This window comes from Solanum pennellii, chromosome 2 (genome assembly GCF_001406875.1).
Source record: "Solanum pennellii chromosome 2, SPENNV200".
NCBI lineage: Eukaryota > Viridiplantae > Streptophyta > Magnoliopsida > Solanales > Solanaceae > Solanum > Solanum pennellii.
The window spans coordinates 52,889,870-52,912,429 of record NC_028638.1 but is presented as its reverse complement, the minus strand read 5'-3'; the positions used below and the strand labels follow the sequence as shown (position 1 = coordinate 52,912,429).

Sequence of the window (22,560 nt, the reverse complement as noted above, 5' to 3'; positions counted from 1 at the left end):
TAGATTTAATTATTTTTTTCTTAGAAGAGAAAATAGGAAGAGTTTTATGGATAGAATGCAGATGGATTGCAGATTAGATCTGGGTTACGTGGGAGATTACATTACAATTTATACGGGCCCGCACGTGATCTGTTCTCTGACAATCTCATTATTCCTTGTTAAATAACTGCTCTATACACATCATCTGTGGCCCAGGGCTCAACCCGCTAATTCTATGGGCCGTAGAACTAATTCAAGCATACGGGACCATATAAATCTTCAGTTTTGGCGTCCATTTTTAGTAAAATGTAATTCTTTAGTCTTATTATTTAGGGGTGTATTCAGTTTTTCAATTTGATTTTATATTATTTGATTTGAATTTTGATTTTTAGTTTTAAAGAAGTGTAATTCAATCTAAATTAAAATAAATTTGATTTGGTTTTTTTCTTTTTGATTTGTATTTTTTCGATTTAGTTAATCGATTATGTTAATAATTAGAAACATAACAAAAGTTAATCGGTAATGTCAATATATATATATAAATTGAATTTCTTAAATATACTTTTAAATATAAATCACAAGTAAACCGTAAAACACAATACTTAAAAGTATATCAATTATAGATATCCAAACATAAGAAAATAAACTAAATCATAATTAAAATAACTAAAAAAAATGACAAAAGTGCACACCCCTAAATCTACCTAACAAGATTTTCCCATTTTCTTTAAGTACCATCATGCAATTTCACGGAAAGGTAACTCGACATCGAAATCATTTATCAATAAATTGAAAGTTTAGATAGTCAATTCATTAAATAATTAAAATTTCACCTCTAAGGTATTTGCATGCTCTAACAAGAAAATTAATGCATTTAGATGTAAATTTTCTAATTATTTAGAGTTTGGTTCATAATTGACTTTGAAGTGGCTAAATATATGAGCTTTTCGTGCAGTCAACTATTATTATAAGAGGAATTGTAATTATGATTCATCTAATTAATAAGTATCATAAAAAAATGTAGCGTGATGGATGAGACTATTTTTTTCTTTAATTAGAGATTTTGGCTTCAAAATTTGGATGTGAAAAAATTATGATAAAGAGATCTAAATGTATATAAATCTAAATTAATCAAATTCTAATATAAATATTGAACTTGGAATGATACCTCTAAAAAAAAATATCATAGTAAGAATTGAAATTTTAACTGAGAATTTTATTGAAACTTGCACAGGTAACATAGCATATTCATACCCAAGTAGAGCTATCAATTCTCATTTATATTTTGTCAACCCGCTCATAATTCATATTCCTATTGCCTTTGCATTTAAACGGGTTAGCTGAGTGACACTAAAATATGAATGGAATGTTGGTTGTTGAGCTACGTCATTCAAAATCGAATTGAACATAATAGTTCCGATCGAAAAAAGTTATTGCTTAAATGGTTATGAGTTATTGATTTAGTAGTTTTTGATAAAAAAATTTCATATCGAATTATTGATAACTTGATAGTAAATTAATAAATACATTTAGACTATTCAATATATAAAATTCTTACTTGGGATTTAATTGCATGCTTTTGCCTCAAACTCTTTGCGATTTTATTAGACGTCTTTCAATATTTGTCAGCTCATGTGCATGATTCATTTTATCTGTTAGTGACAAATTATTATCTAGATTCTCAATGAAATTTTAACGGCTAAATCTATTGCAATCAATAATCAATAAATTAATATGCAAATAATTTAATAATAATTTGACATGTCTATAAATCAATAACCTATAAGTCAAATCAATAGGATTCAAAACAAAAACTAATCAATACAATCTTAGATTGATTGAACTTAATTTTAACTCATAATAAAAAGATATAAAAATATGTAAAATATAATTTCTAAGATACAAGCAACATTAAACACAAATTAACGCAAGTAAATAAATGTTACTGCTTGTATAGGCATGAGAAAAGGTACCCACGAAATTTTCCTATCTTTTGATTTTATTAAATTTAATATTTTAAAAAATACTTTTATATGATAAATAATATTTAGTAGTAAAAATAAAATAAATATAAATTATAAATTATTTTTAGATATTTTAAATTTGACAGATATTATTAGATAACTATTTTATATAGATAAAGTATAATTCATCACGGCAACTTAAATAACATCCACAGACTTCTTCTTTTTTTAAAAAAAAAAAATGAAACAAGAAATTAAAAATTTGAAAAAAGGATAAAATTATTGAGTTGTTTTGAGCTAAAAGATAGGTCTAAGAAATGTCGTAATAGGATATCTTTAAACCCTCAATTAGGTCAGGTTGAAAAACCTTGGATGCATCAAAGAAGGTAATTTACGGGTAATGAAGTGATTAAGAGTCAATCAATTTTTAATATGGATCTCAATAAAGACAAAACCGTTTAGGTGCTTCTTCAGATATATCCTAGCATATTTATGAATAGAGTTATCTGATACAATAAAAATTTATTAAATTAATATAAATGAAATTATAAAATATTATTATTTTGTAAAAATATTATTCAATTAATAAATTAATATTTATTAATTTAAAGAGTGTTGACACTGCAAATTCGTCCACGGATGAAATCTCAAAGAACTTAAATGAATCACTTGTGAAAACGTCATTGATGAATTATTCATGATTAATGACCTCGATCATTGTAATAAAATGGACGTTAATTACCTATTGGATGAGTGAAATGATACATGTTCAGAGGTATGTTCAGAGGTCCAGGGCTTTAAAGAAATTGTGAATACCATTGAAAAAATAAACATCGATGATAAAGTTAAAGATGATACAATATTTTTTAAATCAATCATAGATAAGGAGATACTTATCACATTTATAACTCTTCACAATTTTATGGTGCAGTTCAAAAGACAATATCAAAACTTTTGGATGCAACAAGAAAAGTTAGAAATGAACTTTAACTGTATTTAAATTTTAACCCAAAAAACACAATTAAATTATATTTTACTAAATTGTTTTAGATATATTCATACTTTTAACAATTATTAATTTATAATTTTAATAAAATTATATTTTTATACAGGGATCTTCTGAAAATATATTATCATATTATATTATCTAAATAAGTGATTTTTTCTATTTGCCCAAGTCGAATAGGGAGAAAAATATTATCTTAAAGAGATTATTAACCGAATATTAATTTGATGAGCTTTACTATACTTATTATTGTGGGAGGGACATCATGATCATAATATCACTAATGTGGGGAAAAAATTAGCGGCTAAATTAATTGATTACTTGGATTTCCATTACTCGAATGTAAGAAAAAAAAATTTAACAGGTAGTCTTTTTCTTTTTTACCAACATTTAATAGGTAGTCCATTCGTCCTTGGATCATTGTTACTTATTGTTTTATAATGTATTGTATTAGATTATATTTCATTGTATAATAGATACAATATTTGGTTAGACTGTGTTATTGTTTAATAACATTTTAATTATTTAGTTTGATCGTATCATATTGTATTGTAATTTATAAATTTACTAAAAATTCCTAATTATTTTAGGGTAAGAGGTTTGACTAGATTTAAAGAATTAAGATAAAGGGTAAAATAATATTTTGAAATATTATGTAAATATATAATTGAAAAAAGAAATTAAGTAACAATGGGAACATATCAAATTGGTTGTTTTATAACAACCAAATTTAACGATACAATACAATACATTTTAAGTAACAAATAAAATAAACATTGTAGATATAGTAACAATATAATATGTAACAATGATCCTAAAATATTGTGTCAATCAACTTAACAAAAATGATGTCTATTAAACAAAATTAATAAGTACAATATATAATTTACTAAATTATAACTGCAAAAAATAATTTAAAATGATAATCTTGAAACAAGAAGTAATTTCTATTATTAATAAAAAAAAAAAATTAAAAATTGGTATGAGTACATATACCATATCCGTAAATTATCATCTCTATTACTTTATCCAAAGCTCAGAAGAAACATAAATGGTGGTGGCGGGCAAATTCACTCTGCCCAACAGTGCTTCTTCTTAGCTTGAATCATTTTCTTGACCCGTATAAACAGAGAGAAGAGTCCAATTGAGGTATGTTAAAGATTAGTTTTTTTCGTTTTCTTTCTTCCCCAATTTATGATTCTGTTTTCAATTTTACTACTTGTACTAATAACCATGTTGTTTTTAGGTCAATGTTGCATGCAGTATATGCCCCAAAAAGTTGCAGTATATCGTATTCAAGAATCCCTTGTTATCAAAAGCCTTTAGCCCCAACAAGGCTTAGAGTATCAGCTTCACTTCCAGAGCCTAATGGGGTTAAGGTTGAGTTCACTCCCTGGTTAATTGTTGGATTGGGAAATCCTGGAAACAAGTATCACGGAACTCGACACAATGTAATTTCCCCCCTTTTTCGAAGTTCAATTTTGTGTGTATATTATGTATTTGCGTGGTGTTTTGAATAATGCATTTTGCTGTTTCTTGATTATGGGGTTTTGTTAATTAGGTTGGTTTCGAGATGATTGATAGAGTTTCTCAAGAGGAGGGTATCGTGTTAAACACAATACAGTCGAAGGCCTTGATAGGGATAGGTGGTTATTCGATTCTGTTTGTTGTAATTTTTGTTCTCCTTACGAATGTTGAGCTTTGACGGGTTCTTTGTGATGGGCTTGGTGCAGGTTCCATTGGGGAGGTACCTGTTGTATTGGCAAAGCCTCAGGCCTACATGAATTTCAGTGGAGAAGCAGTATGTATTCAGCAGCTATTGATGTTTAGTGTTTTAGTGTTATAACCCATTAATTAGTTATTCGAAGTGCAGTATTGAGTACCTAATGTCCATATGGACAACATTAAACGCTTTTCTATCATTGGTTTACACATGTTTCTTCCATTTCGATTGACATGGATAGTTGCTATGATCAGCTGTTGTGTTTACTTCACAATGAAAGAGCCTACTTTTGGTTTAGACTGTCCCTTGTGATAACCTGCGTAACAACCTTGTCGCCTTTGATTTTGGATCAAAGCTTTTATCCTGTCTCGCATATAAATGTTCTTTCAGCATAGTGTAACTCCACTCAGTGGACTTGTTATCTCTTATTAAATCAGCTTCTACTTGCAATGAACACACACATTGCCTAGTATGCTTGTGCATCTTCTGCTTAGAAAGAGTTGAAACATGTTAGGTTCTTTGATCAACTCTCTGATTGCCCTAACATTAAAGGCTTGGTGGATGTGGACCAACACTTCAAGTTAACCAGATGCCATCTGCTGCACAGTGACCCTTTGCATAGAAATATGCCTTCTAATTTTTCTGGAACTGATACCAAAGTTCACAGTTTTAGCCCTCCTATCAGGTAGCAAATGATATACAGACATCGTTTTTGATTTCCATTTCACTATATTTTGACCGACTGGTTCTTTGAAATATTGAATTAGAATGAGAAAGAAAAGCTCTTTCACTGATACTTCTACTTCCTAAATATTACTATTCCACAACTAGCTAAACTGCAGGGATTTTAAAGCAATTATGTTCTACTTACTTTCTCTTGAATTGTTTATCTGTTCTGGTGTTTCGTGTTTCACATATGTAATTGACTAGGGTGAGATGGTGTGGAGTTTGCTTCAATATTTTTGAAGAAGGTTTCCAATCATTAATAAAATCAATATTCTGCAATAATGTTTTTCAACCAAACACCAAAAAAGAGGAATTCTTCTGTTTTTGTTTTTTTTAAACTGATAGCTTTTCAAAGCTACTCAAAAGTGGTTTTTCAGTTTTGAGAAACGATGAACTTCTTTTTCTTGGTGTTAGTTGAAAACCATATTTGGAAAAAGGAAAATGAAAAGAATTTCCAAAGAAAGTTTTCAAGCCTTAATAGAACTTTTGAGACCTTATTTTTCTTGTGAATTTGTCATTATATTTAGAAGATTTCTATCTTTTGATAAAGGTCATTTATTTAGAAGTTAGCAAAGTTGGATATAGTTATTTCCTCTGGTTGGCTAAGTAACTAAGATAAAACATGATTGAGAGAAATCATGCTGCTAATGGTTCATTACAGTTAATGGATATGTGATATAATAGATGCTTTAATCTGGTAAAAACTTGATCTGTTTGTTCCTTAGTATGTCATCTTAAAGGCACTTCCTGTATATATCCTTTAGCTCTTGTGTTCTACTTCCCATGTTGGTTCTGTCATTAAATGTGTAGTTTTCATGATGTTGCATCTTTTATAGTTCTTGCTTTTATTAACAGAAGTAACAAAGCACTTCTTTCTTCTCTCTATCCTTTTCCCTGATCATTTTCGTTTCCATTTTTGGGATCGGAGGGCTCTTTATTCTTCTTTGGTTAATATGGACCTAATCCAAATGTTTTTTTTTACTAGGTTGGACCGCTTGCAGCATATTATCAGGTGCCGATGCGTCACATCCTTCTGGTATGACTTTTTTTTTTTTTCATTTTTTGATAACTGTAGGAGATAGTTTTATCTTTGCCTTTTTAGGGTTGAGGTTGGTATTCTATACTGGATAATACTATGTACGTGATCCTCCTCTTTTCCCATGATTTAAAGTTTACAGTGTTTGTACTCATCCTTGTAGGTTTACGATGAGATGAGCTTACCCAATGGTATTTTGAGACTCCAGCCAAAAGGAGGACATGGCCATCATAATGGGTATTGTTCTTGAGTAGTAAAAATCTAAATGGCACTGGCTCTGTAATCATATTGTGTGTAATATTAGCTTATTGGTTCTTCACAATGGACAAATCATCAAGAGCTCTGTTAACCGTGCAGAATATAGCAAATTCACATTTGATTTCTGTTTTTATTTGGCAGGGTGAAAAGTGTGATGGAGCATTTGAATGGTCGCCGGGAATTTCCACGATTTTGCATAGGTTCCTACTGACTGCTTACCATTTGTTGTGAAAGCATAATCACATAATTACAAATTGAAACTGTGTTCACATTCTACAAAATGGCTCTACCAAATCCCAAGCTAAAAGCCATGTTTTTCATGTATATGTGTAGGCATTGGGAATCCACCTGGGACTATGGACATGAAGGCATATCTGTTACAAAAATTCAGTGATACAGAGCGGAAACAGGTATTTGTGCTTCGTGATGCTTGGCAAAGTACTATTTATCTTCTTGTTATTTGTCAAAAGTACCATTCATCTTATCTCATCATGAAAGGCATTCCAATGGATGGGTCAAGTTGTCTCTTAAACTTCATTATCATATATATACCTTTGTTTAGTCTGCAAAATATTTGTCGCCTATTATAAAATAGACATCAGAGTAAGGTGGTACTGGATATAGCTATTGATTTCTCCGCCTTGTATTTATGCATATGATGTATCACAAGGAACTCTCAATTGGTTTCTCCTTACCCTTCATTACTTCTACCACGGAAGAAAAAATTAAGCTAAGCAAGAATAACAATGTGAGCTCTTGATGTTCAATAATAGTTTTCATGTTTCTCTTGTTGTACACGAACAGGTGGATGCAGCTCTTGATCAAGGAGTTGCAGCTGTCAGGACGGTAGTATTGGAAGGATTTGGCAGTAGAATCTCGCGATTTAACATAGGGCAGAAATACAAGTATCACAAAGTTTAATGTTATGTATGGAAGAACACAATAGTTGTAATAACTTAAAACTAGCTAGTTGAGCATTTCACTGGAGTCTACTTAGAAAGTTTTTGGACTCCGATTAATGTTTATAGTTTCATCTGTAAGCACTTGTAGAATAGACTTATTTCAAAGGAAAGAAGAACACTTCATGTAGAATAGACATTAATTTGGAACGAAAGGCCCAAAAAAATGTTTTTTTTTGGTCCATGCTTGCATCCAGAGGATAGCGGTCTGAGATTTGCAAAATATTTCTTTGCCTTGACATTTTCCTCCGTCATTTGTTGAATTTTGGTGTAGGATTCCAACGTTAATCATCATGCTAATTTCATCTTCCTTTGATTCATAGAATCTCTAAATGTGCTTTATCATTTGATCTTTGGGTCTAGTTTAGACTTTTGGACCCACCTTTTTTTTTCAATACGAACGTTAGAAAACCAAAAGCAATAGAAAATTATAACTTAGTCCTTTTTGCCTGGTTTATTATTAGACCGTTGGAGACTCGAAAATCTTTTGAAAAACAACAAAAAGATTTCATCAAATCCAAGAACTCATCATCTTTAACTCCAAACACAAAACTCCACAAGAATTTACTGTCGACGCCATGTCTGGGAACAATGAATCTCTGATTCAAACTCAAACCCTTCATTCTCTCTACGCCGCACTAGACCCCAAGTCCCTAATTCTCTCTCAATTTTCAAATTCTGATCAGCCCCAATTTCTTCAACTCACTACAGATTGTTTACTCATGGAGAGGGGTCCTCGTTACAAAGCTTATGCTGATCTTAGAGAAAAGAAATTGCGAATAAAGCACATGAAACAATCAATTCCTGAAGAGGAAGAGGAATGGGGATTCAAAGAGGAGTTTGTTGTTACTCCACCGAAGAAACAGGTGAAATTTCAGGGGAGTTTGGTAACACCACCAAAGAGGACAAAAGGGTCATCGATTTTGGCTCAATCAGTGCCTGATTTTTCATCAGCATTGAGGAAGGAGAATCGGAAGCCGCCGCCCACTATGCTGCCGACTTTGAAGGAGAAGTCCGCTACGCCGCCTCCGGCTGGTTCGAAAAGTGGGAAGTTTTATGGGGGTGTTGGGAGTATTGGAGGTAGCAAATCGGTGAATTCAGGGGATAAAAGGATTGGGGGTTTGATGACTAGGAAGAGTTATGCTAATGTGGATGAACTGAAGGGATTGGCTTCTGTGGCAAGGAGTGCCATTAATGGAGAAAACAGAGTAGGAAGAACAAACAGAGTTGCTGCAAAGACTGTTCTTGGATACAGACAATTATGAATTCTTTTTTCTTGTTTTCTCTTTGGGGGTTTTGATTCTTTGATTGCTCGGAAAGGATAGCTTTGGTTTAATTGGTAAAATTGACCCTCGTGGTCTGATCCTTCCCCAAAACTCAGCACATAGTGGGAGGTTAGTTGCACCCGGGTGCTATTCTTTTTTTATTTGCTTGAAAGATTGGTTTTTGATTTTGTTTTGCTTGAAGAAAAATTTATTTTTCAAATTTGGCTTAGAGTTGTATAGAGCAATGGGTTTGACTCAGACTGATTCATTGTAGCCTAATGGGAACTATAGAAAGTACTTTGGTTATGGATTGATGAACATTGAATATCATAATCATAGATTTTTTCTTATGCTCTATTTTTTATACTAATGGAATTCCCTTCTAATTGTTCTTACATTTCAACCATTTTTTCATTCATGCATGTAAAAGCAAGTAATAATAAATAGGAATATAAGATGCAGAATCTTTGATTTGTACAAAATACTTTTGCTTGAAATTATTGCGGCCAGAGTTATCAAATGAGAACACTGATAGGCTTACTACAAACTCGCAAAAAGAGGAGCTACAAACAGTTCCATCCAAATTTAACTAGAACTGTAGAGGTCCAAAACAACTTCATCTACTAATACTTGGAGAATATGCCTATCAACTTCAGTGCCACATTCAAATTCTTCAATCTCAAAATCTGTCCATTTACCCAAAGAATGGCTCATATCCCATTCTATTAGCTCGTCGGGGATCAACCCAACAAATTCCGCCCACTCTTTGACCTCTTCAATAATATCAGCAATCAGAATCTCTTTAGTCATGCTTGATGGTAGTTTAGACCAGATTCTGAAACCAGAATCAGAGTATCGACCAAATTTTGAGTCTAGATACTCTAATAGACAATCAAAGGCAAATCCTTTAAGCTGATTCATCTGTTTGGGGTCGTTACAGCCAAGCAACTGACCAAAAGTCATCCATAGAAGACTTGATAGCATTTCAAGTTCATTGAGGAGAAAATGGCTCACTGATAACCCATCGTCTACAGGTAAAGCCTGTTGTTCAGGTGTAGTTCCAAGTATGAGTTCAGTATTCAAAATGACCTCATTTGCGTAACCGAGTTTGCTTCCTTTTAACTGATTAATCTTGCTTAGCACTCCAGAAATGTTGTTAACATGGTCTGTGATCAGTGCTCTGCAACTCCTCCTGGTGAATAATGAGGTCGCACAATCCGAAAGATCTCTATCAGGTTCTGGAAAGAGTGGTTCGTCATAAATAGAGTCCATGGATTCGGCAAGCACTTTGTCCTCTGGAGGTACACAGGCATATACATTAGAAGCATGTATGCATGAAATCCAATTTCAGATTGTCCTTTTTTTTTCTTTTCATTTTTATGTGTTTTGAGAGAAAGAAAGGAAGTATGCAAATAGTAAAATGTGTATGAAGGATCATACTTGAGCTACTATTGGGACTGCTGGAGAGGTAGCTGTCAGTTGAAAAGGTAGCTTCAAGAACACATCCTGGACTAAGGTGATCATTATCAAGTGAATTCCCAACTAAATCGGTTGCTGAATCTGGTATGGCCTGAGCACAAATTCAAAAGCAACAATAAGATTCAGACTGATAGCTCGGTTTATAACCGAAGCAAGAGCATTTAAAATTTCATGCACTTAAAAAGCAAGGAAAGAAATTATTGAGGGGAAAAATGCTAAATAATAACTAAATCTTTTGGCTGAGTGACGAATGAAGAGAAGGCCTTCTCAGAAGCCTTGGGTGTTAAAATTTTACGAGGCTGCTGCTAAATATCTATCATAAATCAGGTGCCTAGCCCGGGATATGTACTTAACGGAAACACTGATAAACTGGCTTTTATGCATTAAGAAAGTAAGAACCATTAGTATCCTGAAATGGTAATTCCTGGCCACTAATAGCTTTGAGCACAGATGCATACATTGCATTAAGAAGAACTATGCATAGCTTAGCACAGATGTATTTGCTAGCTTTTTGGTGCAACCTGGTCATAGTAAATGATGTAGATTCCCTTATAGAGATGATACCAAATTTGCACAATCTGTAACTTTTGATACACTATCCAACTGTTCTTATATAAAGTTAAACCCTTTATCAAAAGAGAAGCCAAAAACAGTTAAACAGTGTGTGTGGAATATGCACTTCTCATTTCAAATGGAAAATGAATGGGAAGAAAGATCCTTCTATGCAACTAATCAGGGAATCCAATCAAATGGAACTAAATCAACCACGCAAGATTGTGGTTCTTTGATGCCTAAACACCATGATTGTAATAAGTATTTTCAATCAGTTAGTGTTGATGCTGCCAAGTCCTCTCATAGTCAAAGAACAGTTCAACCCACTCAGCTAAAGCCAAACCAGTCGGATTATTAACCAATAATGAAATTTAGCATAATGTCACCCAGTATGAAAGACTACTCCATTTATCTGCAGCATTACTAGGTTTAACTTGATCTAGTCTTTCTGAATGTTAGCTACTATTGGATTTTCCTCTGTGCTCTGACTACATATCATAAACCAAACAGAAGTGTTCTTCCGTAATATAGTGTGTTGTATAAGTGATCTTGAGTTCTTAACTGCACTAGCACCAAATATTGGTGTAGTAATCGTAGAGAGACAGGAAGAGAACTAGTTACATCAAATGTATGTTATGAATTATCCAGAAGTCCAAAGCTGTTTACCCCTCTTAAGAAATCTATTTACGTCGCTCCAGCTTTATAAAGGAAAACATTTCATTCATTGCAATTTCAGTAGTCAACATTTAAGCGATGGTTACCTGGAAATTCATGCAAGTATTTCTTGAAGACACTTCACCATCATCATACAAATCTTCTTTTCTGTTAGGTCTAGCAGGCAAACTATCCAGAGGAAATTGTCTCTCATCATTCAAAGCAGTTATTAGCTCCTGAAGGATCGTTGCAGTGCTTTTTCTAGGTGCAGCACCTCCTTCTGCGAACTCTTCTTCACTAGTCAATTCCTTTAGCTTTTGCTCCAAAAGTGCTCCTAAAATGTCTCCTTTCAAAGGAAAGGATTTCTGCAAGCATGCTGTTTCATCATTTCCAGTAAAGAAGGATCTCCCTGGAGTAGCATCAAAACTTGAGCTATTTTGAGACTTCCTTTTTGTGACTTCTGCATGAATGCCAGCTTTCTGCTTCATTGCAGATCTAAAAGTAAACGAAACAACATTACTTCCCTCAGAACTATTATTGGTTGCACCACTCTCTCGCAAACATGGCAACTTGGGTTTAGTGGAGTGACTATTAACGGAAGAAATTGGGAAAACAACATCTTTTCTACTTGTTTTTTCAGAATAAGGACTTGATTCTCTTCCCAAATTCGCATTCACAAAAATAGAACTTTCATCTTGTCTGGAGACATTCATCAATCTCTTCTTCCGCACCGGAGAGAGGGAATCACTTCTCCTTGAATAAGGTTTTCTTTCAGTTTCAAACTTGCAGCCATCGGCTGTGGCTGGCATTCTCAATCGGGTAGATGCACCTAACCTTCTGTTCTGTGCAACAACATTTTTGGTATTATTCGTAGATTCTGCAGCTGCTAAAACTCTGTTGCTCTGCAAACTACTTTGCTTAGACTTCATAAAACCCCTCTCTCTATTCTGAGATGTTTGATTTTGCTTCTGGTTAAGCACATGAGTGACAGATGATGCATCCTTTTTCACATTGCTCCCTTGGCGGGCACCATGCATCTCTATTCGACTTCTGCTAATAGGTCGCTTGCCCAATATGAGCTCTGCACAGTATGATACATCATCTATTTCAGCATTGGCGTCTGAAGACGAACCCTCAAAAACTCTCTCTAATTGATCTCTGCTGTTGATAATGGGCAACCTTGGCATATTGCTTCCTGGACCTTGACAAGAAGGTTGAGAGTAACTAGAGACAGGTGACGAGACAGACGATGGGTGTTCTTCCCCATTTGGTGTACCATTCTTACTATGAAGCATATAACCACAATTTTTACATGAAGGCACAGATGCTCTCACTTCCGAAGTCTTTGAATCCACATACGGATTAGGGACTTCCAAATGATGCAGTGCTAAATCTGCTTTATCTTCCAAAGGAGAAAAATATTTAGGATAAGTAAGAGCACATTTCGCCCTACTCTTTTGCAAACCCGGTTCTAAAATCCTAGTTGCAGCCCCAATCAACCTAGATGCATTTCTACCAGAGACGTTTCTAGGACTTTTCACTGGAGAAGTCAATTTAGGCTGATGTTTCCTTGGCCTTGACAATACAGTCCTCAACTGCAATGCTTCAGCACTAAATCTGCTGACTGGACGTCTCTCACTCACCCCTATCTTCTGAAGCTTTTGAGGCCTCAATTCACGCTTTATTTCAGCCTTCTCACAATCCATATCTTCTTTATCAGATCCGCCAGGCCGTGCATCAATTTTCTCCGCCACATAGCTCCCAGTTTCAGAAGCTGAAGCCTTTTTGGCCTTACTGCCTGGTCCTGCTGGCATTGATTCCAAACCCATGAGCCTAGCAACCAAACTTGGTGCTTTCATTTCGCGCTTGCTTTCACAACGAGTATTGCTCATTCCGTTGCTCTTTGCATTTGGAAAACCCCCACTATTCTCATTAGCAATCTACATTGTTCATACAAGAACAAGAAACAATAAAAACAGAAACTTTATCAGGTTCACAGCTGAGACACTAGAAGAAAACAAGCAGTATTGTTCAAGAAATGAGTACCAAACGATGCTTTGGCTGCTTCTCTTCCCCTCCAAACTTTTTTGAAGCTTGTTTCAGGCGAGCTACAAGAATAAAACACAAACAATGAAATAACTTACCCCTCTAGCAAAAAGTAACCATTCTTGCTTAAAAAATTTGAGTAGAATATAGTAGCTAACCTGGTGAAAGCAGTTTCTTTGGGAACAACTTCTTCTTGGCAAATCTACGGTTCCAATCAAAGAGTTGAAAGAAAATACCCACACAACCCCCAGGCCTTTGAGGCTTTTTCTCAGTAATGGCCAATGATGATGCTGTTATGGCTAAACTATCATTCATTTCTCTACTTGAGCTAACAATCCTCTTTCAAAAAAAATAAATTATTTCTTGAATTTCTTCACCTTTTTCTCACACTCTGCTGAACGTGATTCACATACTTTGGCTTCTATCAAACATTATCTACACATTAATTGGAAAAAGAAAACCACTGACCCCTTTATCCACCACATCACTCACACCTCCTTGGCCCCAAAAAGAAAGGGAAAAAAAACCCTCACATTTTCATGCAAAAATATCAGAAACAAGAAAATAGCAATGAACAGTAATACCCTGAGCTCTGTTCAATTATGACAACCTTTTCACAAGAAATATCACTCTCAAACAAAGAAAATAGAAACAGCAATACCTTTAACTCTCACGCAATGTGCTACTGTTCAAGAAAACAGCTAGAACTGACTATAGGAAGATGTAAAAGGAAAGAAAGAAAAGGGGATTGACTGAATCTTGAATTTTCAAGATCCTTTTTTTTTTTTGGGACAGTGAAAAAAGTAGTATCATTTGTACACTAGAGAGAAGCACATGCTTAGAATAAAAATCTTTTCTTTAGGCTATTGAGGAACCCCAGAAAGTGAAACCTTCTGTTTCAGAAGAAGATTAGCAGAAAATAAAGCTGTTGTGGTGAAAACGGCTCCTCCTTTCTTCTTTCTCTTTTTTTTCTTTGGCACAGTGAAGAGAGCAGAGACAGAGTGTAAGGGGGAAATGAGACAAGTTAGATGCGTAGGATAAGGAAGAATGGACAAATTGAGCAAACCCCACACCTTCTTGTAGAATGGTCAACATGCCAACATCTTCGTTTAATATTTTGAATAACAAAAATCATTTTATATATATATATATACGATTTTTTTATTATTATTTGATATTCGATATCAAGGTTTATTTAGAAGGGAGCAAATTCAGTTATAGTGATTGATATTTGATCCGATGAATGAGGTTATTTCTTCTTAAACTTTAAATTTTAACTCTAAATATAAAAAAGTTCCTTTAAAGGAGATTACAGGTTACACAAATTCAAATTAGTGGTCATGAACTAGTTGAATAATTATCTGTAATATTGCTTAGAAATACTTTCTACGATTATGTTTTTTATCTCAATTTTAATTCTGAAAATTACACAATTTTTATTTCTTTTATTCCTTCTCCAAGCATAAACATAGGGGGTGGATAGGATACACAATGACTTCACTTGTTAATTTGGATCATGATTATGAGAAACTTATTTGTACACTATACTCGTATCTGTTATGATGGTTTCGAAAGTCAATTAATTACGAAAATATTTTCCTTTTAGATACATGAAAGTAAGTTATTATCAGAGAATTATATTTTTTAAAATTCGTCGCGATAACTAAAAAAGAAATTAGTCTAGCACAGGCGATTCAAAATAGAAAAAAGTAATTTGATTGGGAATAAATTATTCAAGATTAATCATTTTGAAATTAGCTATGTTCACATAACTTATTTCATCATTATATTATTAATGATAGAATAAATTATTTCAAACTTGACAACCAAATAAGACATCAAGATTTTATTCAGATTATTTATTTTTATCTCTCGCACAAAGCGATCCTAAGTATTCTATATTTCCTTTATCCCTAATTATTTTTCCGCTTTTAAATTAACACACTTATTAAAAAAATAATTATTAACATAGTAAGTTTATTATTTTATATATTATTAATTATAAAGTAGATTGAATAAAAAAAATATAGATTTTTAAAAAATTCTACTTTGAATTCAAAATACTAAATGAGAATATTATAGGTAAAAAAATTTGATTTTCCATAATTTGTTAAAATAAAAAGTAATTAAATATAACTAAAAAGAAAAAAAATAGACGAATAATTAGAGACAAAAAAATTACTATTAGCAAAGTTAAGTAAAGTACCGTTCCAACAGTCATTAATATCAGAATAAATTCTATGATCTATAAATTATGGTAAAGTTTAAATCGTAAAATTTTCCATGATGACTATTAAATTATAATCTATAAATTACGAAAACAATTTATGCAAGCAGAGTATATTTGTTCCGTTGGTAAATATTGGGTAAAAGCTGAGCTGTAATTTCACAGTACCGTCGAGTCTACGTCTGTCTGCTATACTAAGCTGTCGTGATATGGAGGTTGGAGCGTAGAATTTGAATTTATCTTACACCAAGTTCCTACGCGCTAAACAAACTGTGTATCACACGCTCTCTTGTTATGGATCATACTCCACATGTTAGTTCAGCACAGCGAGTATAATTGTATCTGGTACTCGAGAGAGTTGAGTAAATAAAAGTAACCTCGGGTAAGTTACCGACACGTGAATGTTAAAGTGCCGGCAATGATTTACCGGACCAAGGATATTGCTTCTCGTTCAACAATGTGGTCTTGTCCGATCTCCAATATTATGACAAAATTAATTAATTAAAGTGTTAGTACAATACTCTTTTCGTTCGGTGTTAATTGTTATGTTACGCTTTTCAAAAGTTAATTTGAATAATTTTTAAATTTAAATTAAATTATATTAATTTAATATTTTAAATCAAAAAAATAGATATTTTAAAACTATATAAAAAGTATTATAAATTGCAATTTTTGCATATTAAATAATAAAAATACATCTTAAAATATTAATTAAAATTTTTTAATTTAATTTCAAAATAAAAATAATAACAAATAATATCGGACTAATGGAGTACTTATATATCACATTTTGGGTCCCTAAATTCATTATTAGATCCCCACTACTTCTTTGAAAATAGGTTTTGTTTCCATTATTATCGACATAAATTAGTATGTTTGGTAACCATTTATATATGGTGATAAGGCATCATACTCCCTTATTTTAATTTTTAATAGAGATAAAATTTTCACTAAGAAAATCAGAATATGAAAGAAGTAATTCCAAGCAGCCAAGGGGTATCAATATACATGTAAATTAATCATACATATTATAATTTTTTTATGAAGAATTGTCAATTGACATCACTTAAGAATACGTGACTTTGTCACTTATCACGTGAAAAGTAAAAAATTAGAATTATATAATTGTCATAAAAGAAAAGCAAGATAAACAAATAAAAATGAAAGAGTATAATTTAATTCAAGAGAAAAAGATTAATATATCTCATAACTTTGTCATTTGTAGCTAATATGTCTTTTTCTTTTATAAAAATAATTTGTATATACCGTTATTATTATACAAACAACTCACAAAGTTGAGGAACATAAAAAAAATAATTTTAAACATATTATACTGTTTTATGTTAGTATAAAAACTTTAGTAAATATTCTCAATATTTATGTGATAAAAAATATAAGATTTTTTTTAAATAGATCAATAAAAAGTACTACAACACCAAACAAAATGAAATAGAGTGTAATAAAATTTCTCATTTTCTTCATGATCATAGTTTGAATAACGACTCAAAAAAGATCGCCGACTAAGAAGAAGAAAAAGGACAAAAAAAAGTGAAAAATTGAAAAAGTATTCATCGTAACTAGTCAAGTTGCACTCAATAACATCGTACGTGAAATTATTTCTATAATCTAGTACATTAAATATTATCCATTTCATTTATCATAACAGTTGAGACTAGTATTTTTTTTAAAAAAATTATTTTGGAAATGAGGATACTCTTTTTAAATTAAAAGTAAATTTTACCTTGATTATTAAATATAAACTTCAAAAAGTTTTACAAACATAAATAATACAATATAATAAAATTTCACCGATGGAGACATTAGCCAGAATAAACATTAAATATATTAAACACGACAATATTTCAAGCTATGAAGTCCAGCTCATTGCCAACATTTTTCTTTGCCTTTAGCTGGACGTTTCAGTTAGTTCACAATTGTAAGACAAACGAAAATAATGGGGGGGAAAAAACACAAGGGAGAGGAAAGGAATTGGTAAATTGGGTCAATTAATATTGGCGGCACTGAAATGATTTGAGATTTATCTATCCTAAACTAGAAGGCTCGACTTCAAACTATTGAGAATAAAAAATAAAGAAATTTATCGTGCGTAAATTCAAACTTAGTTGAATACAATCTAGACGATTTCTTTTTATTTTACAAAAATAAGGCAAACTAGGGCGAGTGGGACATTTTCCTTTGATTGCAAACTACACAGCTCATTTGGTCCAGAGTCTATTATGGTAGGAGTAGTCATTCTAATTATTTCGTTTTTATCGTTTCATATATGTTCTTCAATGATACAACTTGAAACAAATTTTTGGTGATACTAAAGAGTAAAGACATTTTATTGTCATTGATCACTGCAAATCGAAGAAATACATAATGAAGCTTTAACAAATAATTAACTTATCAGAATGGTGAAGTATATCTATCATAATTGATCTGCAGCTCAATTGGTAAGAGGCGATCTCCTTGGGAGGGATGTAAAGGAGCCATAGGTCACGGGTTCGATTCTCCCTTGAGGCTGCGAGCCAATAAGAGGGGATTAAAAGAGCGAATGGCCGCCCATGGCAGAGACAATACCTGAGTATGTGGATCCCGAGGGGGTTGTCACATAGTAGTACTAGAAATTTTCTAGAATTAAATAAGGAAATATTAGGAAAAAAATGTTGTCCTTTCTTGATTTGTTAAAATGGACAAATAAATAGGGACAGATATAAAAAGAAATATGAACAAGTAAATAGGGACAGAGGGAGTATTAAGTACTAGTTCTAATTATAACTTATTTTAAGACTAATAACTAAATAAGAAATAAGACAATACAAAAATTTTACAAAAAAGTATCAAATATATTTCTGTATAATTTGAAATAATTTATATATACCTTTTGTTATATTTCAGGATCATATATACCCCTCTCGTCATATTTTGGTATATATATACCTTTAATTTTAACAAAATGACATATGTCAGTTTAAAAATCAAATAATCCATCCCCAATTTTAATTACCCAATTACTTCAAAATTGGGATGTATTATTTGATTTTTACGCTGACATATGTCATTTTATTAAAATTAAAGGTATATGTACCAAAATATGACTGGAGGATATATATGACCCTAAAATATAACAAAAGATATAACTATTTCTAATAGTACAAAAATATATTTGATCATTCTCCAAAAATTTTATGCCAAAACTATTCGTTGGTTTCTTAGGAGTTTTTGGCCAAAAACATCTTTTAACTATACCCAAAACTCTACATCCTTAAAGTATCAATTCTAGCAGAAAACATTCTTTATTTATATCCTAAATTATAACTACATCATTAAAGTATCATTTTTAGCAGAAAACATTCTTCAAGTATTTATAAATGAACAACTTTCATCCTTCTGTTAGATATTGTCAAAAAAACTAATGGATCTTACGAAAACATGAATAGTTAACGTGACTATCAACAAAAGTTATTCTACATAATTTCATTACTTGCTACAAGAAGTTCTTGGAAAATATAAGAAATCTTAGACATTGTTGCTTATGAAAACTAAAAATGATTGGAAGATGTGCACGTACATAATTTGCCTTTTTTGTAACAGAAAGAGTTGAAGATTAATTTATTTTTATCTTTTTCTTAACCAAATAAATCAATAGATTTCTAGGTCAATTTAATATTGAAGTGACCAAAATATTGATTATGTCTCGTATTTGAGTTTCATTCTACATTATTAAAAGCGAAAGTCTCCAACAAATGTCGCTTCTAGCATATTCAATTGAGAAGAAACATATTTAAACTAATAATATTTTTAATTAAAATTACATGAAAAATGAATTAAAAAAACAATCAAATTAAAAGTTTTGCATAATTCTTAACTCAATTACGAAAAAGTTCACGATAATATTCTTGGCATATCTAAGAATAATAATCAGGAAGAGACGACTTAATTTTTGTGAGATATATCGGATAGTTTTACGAGATATTCAAGCAGAAGGATGAAAATTGCTCACTTTAAAATACTTGAATGATGTTTTATGGTAAGAATGGTATTTTAAGAATGTAATTTAAATTTGTCGTATAGTTAAAAGATGTTTTCCGTTAAAATTGATACTTTAAAAATATAATTTAAGTTTGCAATATAGTTAAAATATATTTTTGGCCAAAAAACTCTTTTCTTAGCATACCAACTACCATATAGTAGTTGCTATTAGTCCTGCCATCCCAAGCAATAAACATCTAAAAAGTAAAAACCCATTATTGTCAAAAGGCAAGAAAAATTAAAGCAAACTTATGTAATTCACCTTTTATCTTAGAAGAAAACAATAAAAATATTCATAAATTAAGTCATAAACAACCAACTAACAACTACTACATTTTTTCCATAGTCTCTTTTGATATAAGAATCAAATTCCAATTAGATAAAATTAGAATCCCAGCATGTGCAAGCAACCAAAAGCACAAAAACAAAATATCAAAGCAGAGAATGGGACACACACTGATAGCAATTTTTACCTGTTCTTCCAAACAAACAAAACAAAAAAAAAAATGAAAATGAACTTCTGTCCATTCAGTGGCCCCAAACAATGTTAATGTAATTGAGAAAATCAACTCATTTAAATAACATAATACAATTATACTAGAAAAATATCTTTTACACTAATCAATCACCTCTTCTTGTTCTTTTCCTTGCTACTTGAAAAGATAGAGCTCAAACCGAACAAATTTGCTGGAGGAACATTTAATACTGGGCTGATTTTAATCCCATTGATGTAACCTGGAGCTTTTCTCAATGGAGGTTTTTGATAATGACCGTCTGAGGAAGAAACAGAGGATGACGATTTATGAAAATGATGTTTGTGTTTCATGTTCTGAGTTGAACCAGTTGAATTACTTCGCGATAGAATTGGTAAAGGACATAAAGTTCTTACGTAACTACTAGTACTATTACTACGCTTAAATCTCCAAAATGACTTTGAGCTCTGTTTTTCATCTGTTGATAACCTTTGGTTTTTGACGCTTGCGTTGTAAGCGTTATGACTGGGTATGACCAATTTATGACTTTTTATCGGCGTGTTTTGATCTGAATTTTTGTTTGGTGGAAGAGATGGAGGGATATTTTTTCTTTTTATTTCAATAGGGAGAATTTTTCCATCACAGAAAAGCTCATCAGCTGAAGTAGATTGAAGATCAAAGGTTTGATGAAATACACAAAAATCAAAATCAATACTAGAGGAGGATGAATTAGTTGATGGAATTCGAACAGAATCTGTTTGTGAAATGTCGTGAGAGAAAGAAAAACGAGGACTAGAATCATCTGAACATAGTTCAATCGCCATTGTAAGAAAAATATGTATGAATTTGAAAGCATAGGGGTTATGGAAAAGATGAATTTAAACAAATGGGGTGGTAAAGGAGGGGCCTAGGGTTAGCAAAGTTTGAAAAGTCCAAATCTAACTACTACACTAATGAAAATTGCAACCGTCAAACTGACCCCATGCATTGAAAAAAACAAGTTTGATTAATTTAATCTACTGTATTTACTAGGGAAAAGTGGAGTGGAGCATTCAATTTTGCTACACAAAAAGCTTATTGTTCTTTTATTTCACTTTCATATTTGTGTTATAAAATTAAGCTCATAAAAATATAATAATAAAAAGAAGAAAAGGAATTTCATTCTTATTCAGTTGTATGTAAGTCTCATCTGTATATCATACAATAATGAATGAACGACCCTATTTATAAAATGAGAAATCACTCCAAAAATCAGCATATTAAATATCATAATAAATAGATACATTCTTATCCAAAAAGGTTCATGAAACCTAGCGAATATGAATGGTTGTTCATGTACCAACTTTATGGACTATCCACTCATTCAATTAATTTATAATAATTTGTTTTTTATTTCACATTCATATTTTTTTCTACGAGAGTTCGATTTTATCCAGATTTATATTACATAAACACATATATAATTAGTCAAAATATTGATACTTCATCAGAAACTTGTATATATAAAATATTAATTAAACAAAATGTAACATAGTTCAATCTATGATAGAATGGTCTTGACCTTTCGTGTATACTAGAAAATGCAACATCTAGAATTATTCTCGAGACACACAAATTGCAAAGAAGCACAACAAACAGTGATGAACCACTACACCAACTCAGTTATTTGTTATAATGTGCACGTTTAATTATATGAACCTTATTTAGGAATATAAATGTATGTACATATAGTTTTCTTTTTTAAAAGTTAATGGGTGCATGTTCGCCCACTATCTCAAAGGTGGGTCTGCCTCCGTGCATAGGGCCTATTTGGGGTTAAGCTTCTCTAACAGAGATTTTTATATGCATGAAATTTACAATCAAGATCTCTCATCAAGAAAGGAATTGATTTATTCGAATGCTTTACGACAAAAAAATTATTATCTTTAATTAATTCGTGCTTTTAATTATTCAAATTTAGAATAATCTTAATGAATATCGTGGTTCTATCGCTGCGTTTAGGGAATTGTGTTGAGAAAAAAAGGTGAAGAAATGAGGAGGCACCGAAAGGCAAGCGAAGATGGATTCTTGGAGACTTCATAGTGAAATCAATTTGAATTATGTCATCACTAAAATTTATTTATTCATAAAAGGAGGATCATTTTACTTGTTTTTTTTTTCTCTCTGCTTATTTTTGGC

The 22,560-nt window shown here is 31.8% G+C and overlaps 4 protein-coding genes across 4 annotated transcripts; 2 read left to right on the top strand and 2 right to left on the bottom strand.

The window, feature by feature from the left end:
• Positions 1-3,944: 3,944 nt before the first annotated feature.
• On the top strand, positions 3,945-7,847 carry LOC107008713 (chloroplastic group IIB intron splicing facilitator CRS2, chloroplastic). Its single transcript, XM_015207854.2, has 9 exons — positions 3,945-4,098; positions 4,196-4,400; positions 4,511-4,595; positions 4,683-4,750; positions 6,384-6,434; positions 6,598-6,671; positions 6,834-6,892; positions 7,026-7,102; positions 7,497-7,847. Exons 2-9 carry the CDS (start codon positions 4,200-4,202, stop codon positions 7,611-7,613), a joined length of 732 nt encoding a protein of 243 aa, XP_015063340.1. The 5' UTR covers positions 3,945-4,098; positions 4,196-4,199; the 3' UTR covers positions 7,614-7,847.
• Positions 7,848-8,080: 233 nt separating this feature from the next.
• On the top strand, positions 8,081-9,266 carry LOC107011172. The gene has a single exon (XM_015210559.2). It carries the CDS (start codon positions 8,230-8,232, stop codon positions 8,914-8,916), a length of 687 nt encoding a protein of 228 aa, XP_015066045.1. The 5' UTR covers positions 8,081-8,229; the 3' UTR covers positions 8,917-9,266.
• A 107-nt stretch (positions 9,267-9,373) lies between these two features.
• Positions 9,374-14,719, bottom strand: LOC107011171. Its single transcript, XM_015210558.2, has 5 exons — positions 13,806-14,719; positions 13,648-13,709; positions 11,709-13,541; positions 10,357-10,486; positions 9,374-10,211 (listed from the first exon to the last, which is right to left on the bottom strand). Exons 1-5 carry the CDS (start codon positions 13,960-13,962, stop codon positions 9,502-9,504), a joined length of 2,892 nt encoding a protein of 963 aa, XP_015066044.1. The 5' UTR covers positions 13,963-14,719; the 3' UTR covers positions 9,374-9,501.
• A 5,471-nt stretch (positions 14,720-20,190) lies between these two features.
• On the bottom strand, positions 20,191-21,393 carry LOC107009521. The gene is made up of 2 exons (XM_015208865.2): positions 20,539-21,393; positions 20,191-20,382 (listed from the first exon to the last, which is right to left on the bottom strand). The coding sequence occupies exons 1-2, from the start codon at positions 21,204-21,206 to the stop codon at positions 20,379-20,381; spliced, it is 672 nt and encodes a 223-aa protein (XP_015064351.1). The 5' UTR covers positions 21,207-21,393; the 3' UTR covers positions 20,191-20,378.
• Positions 21,394-22,560: the final 1,167 nt, after the last annotated feature.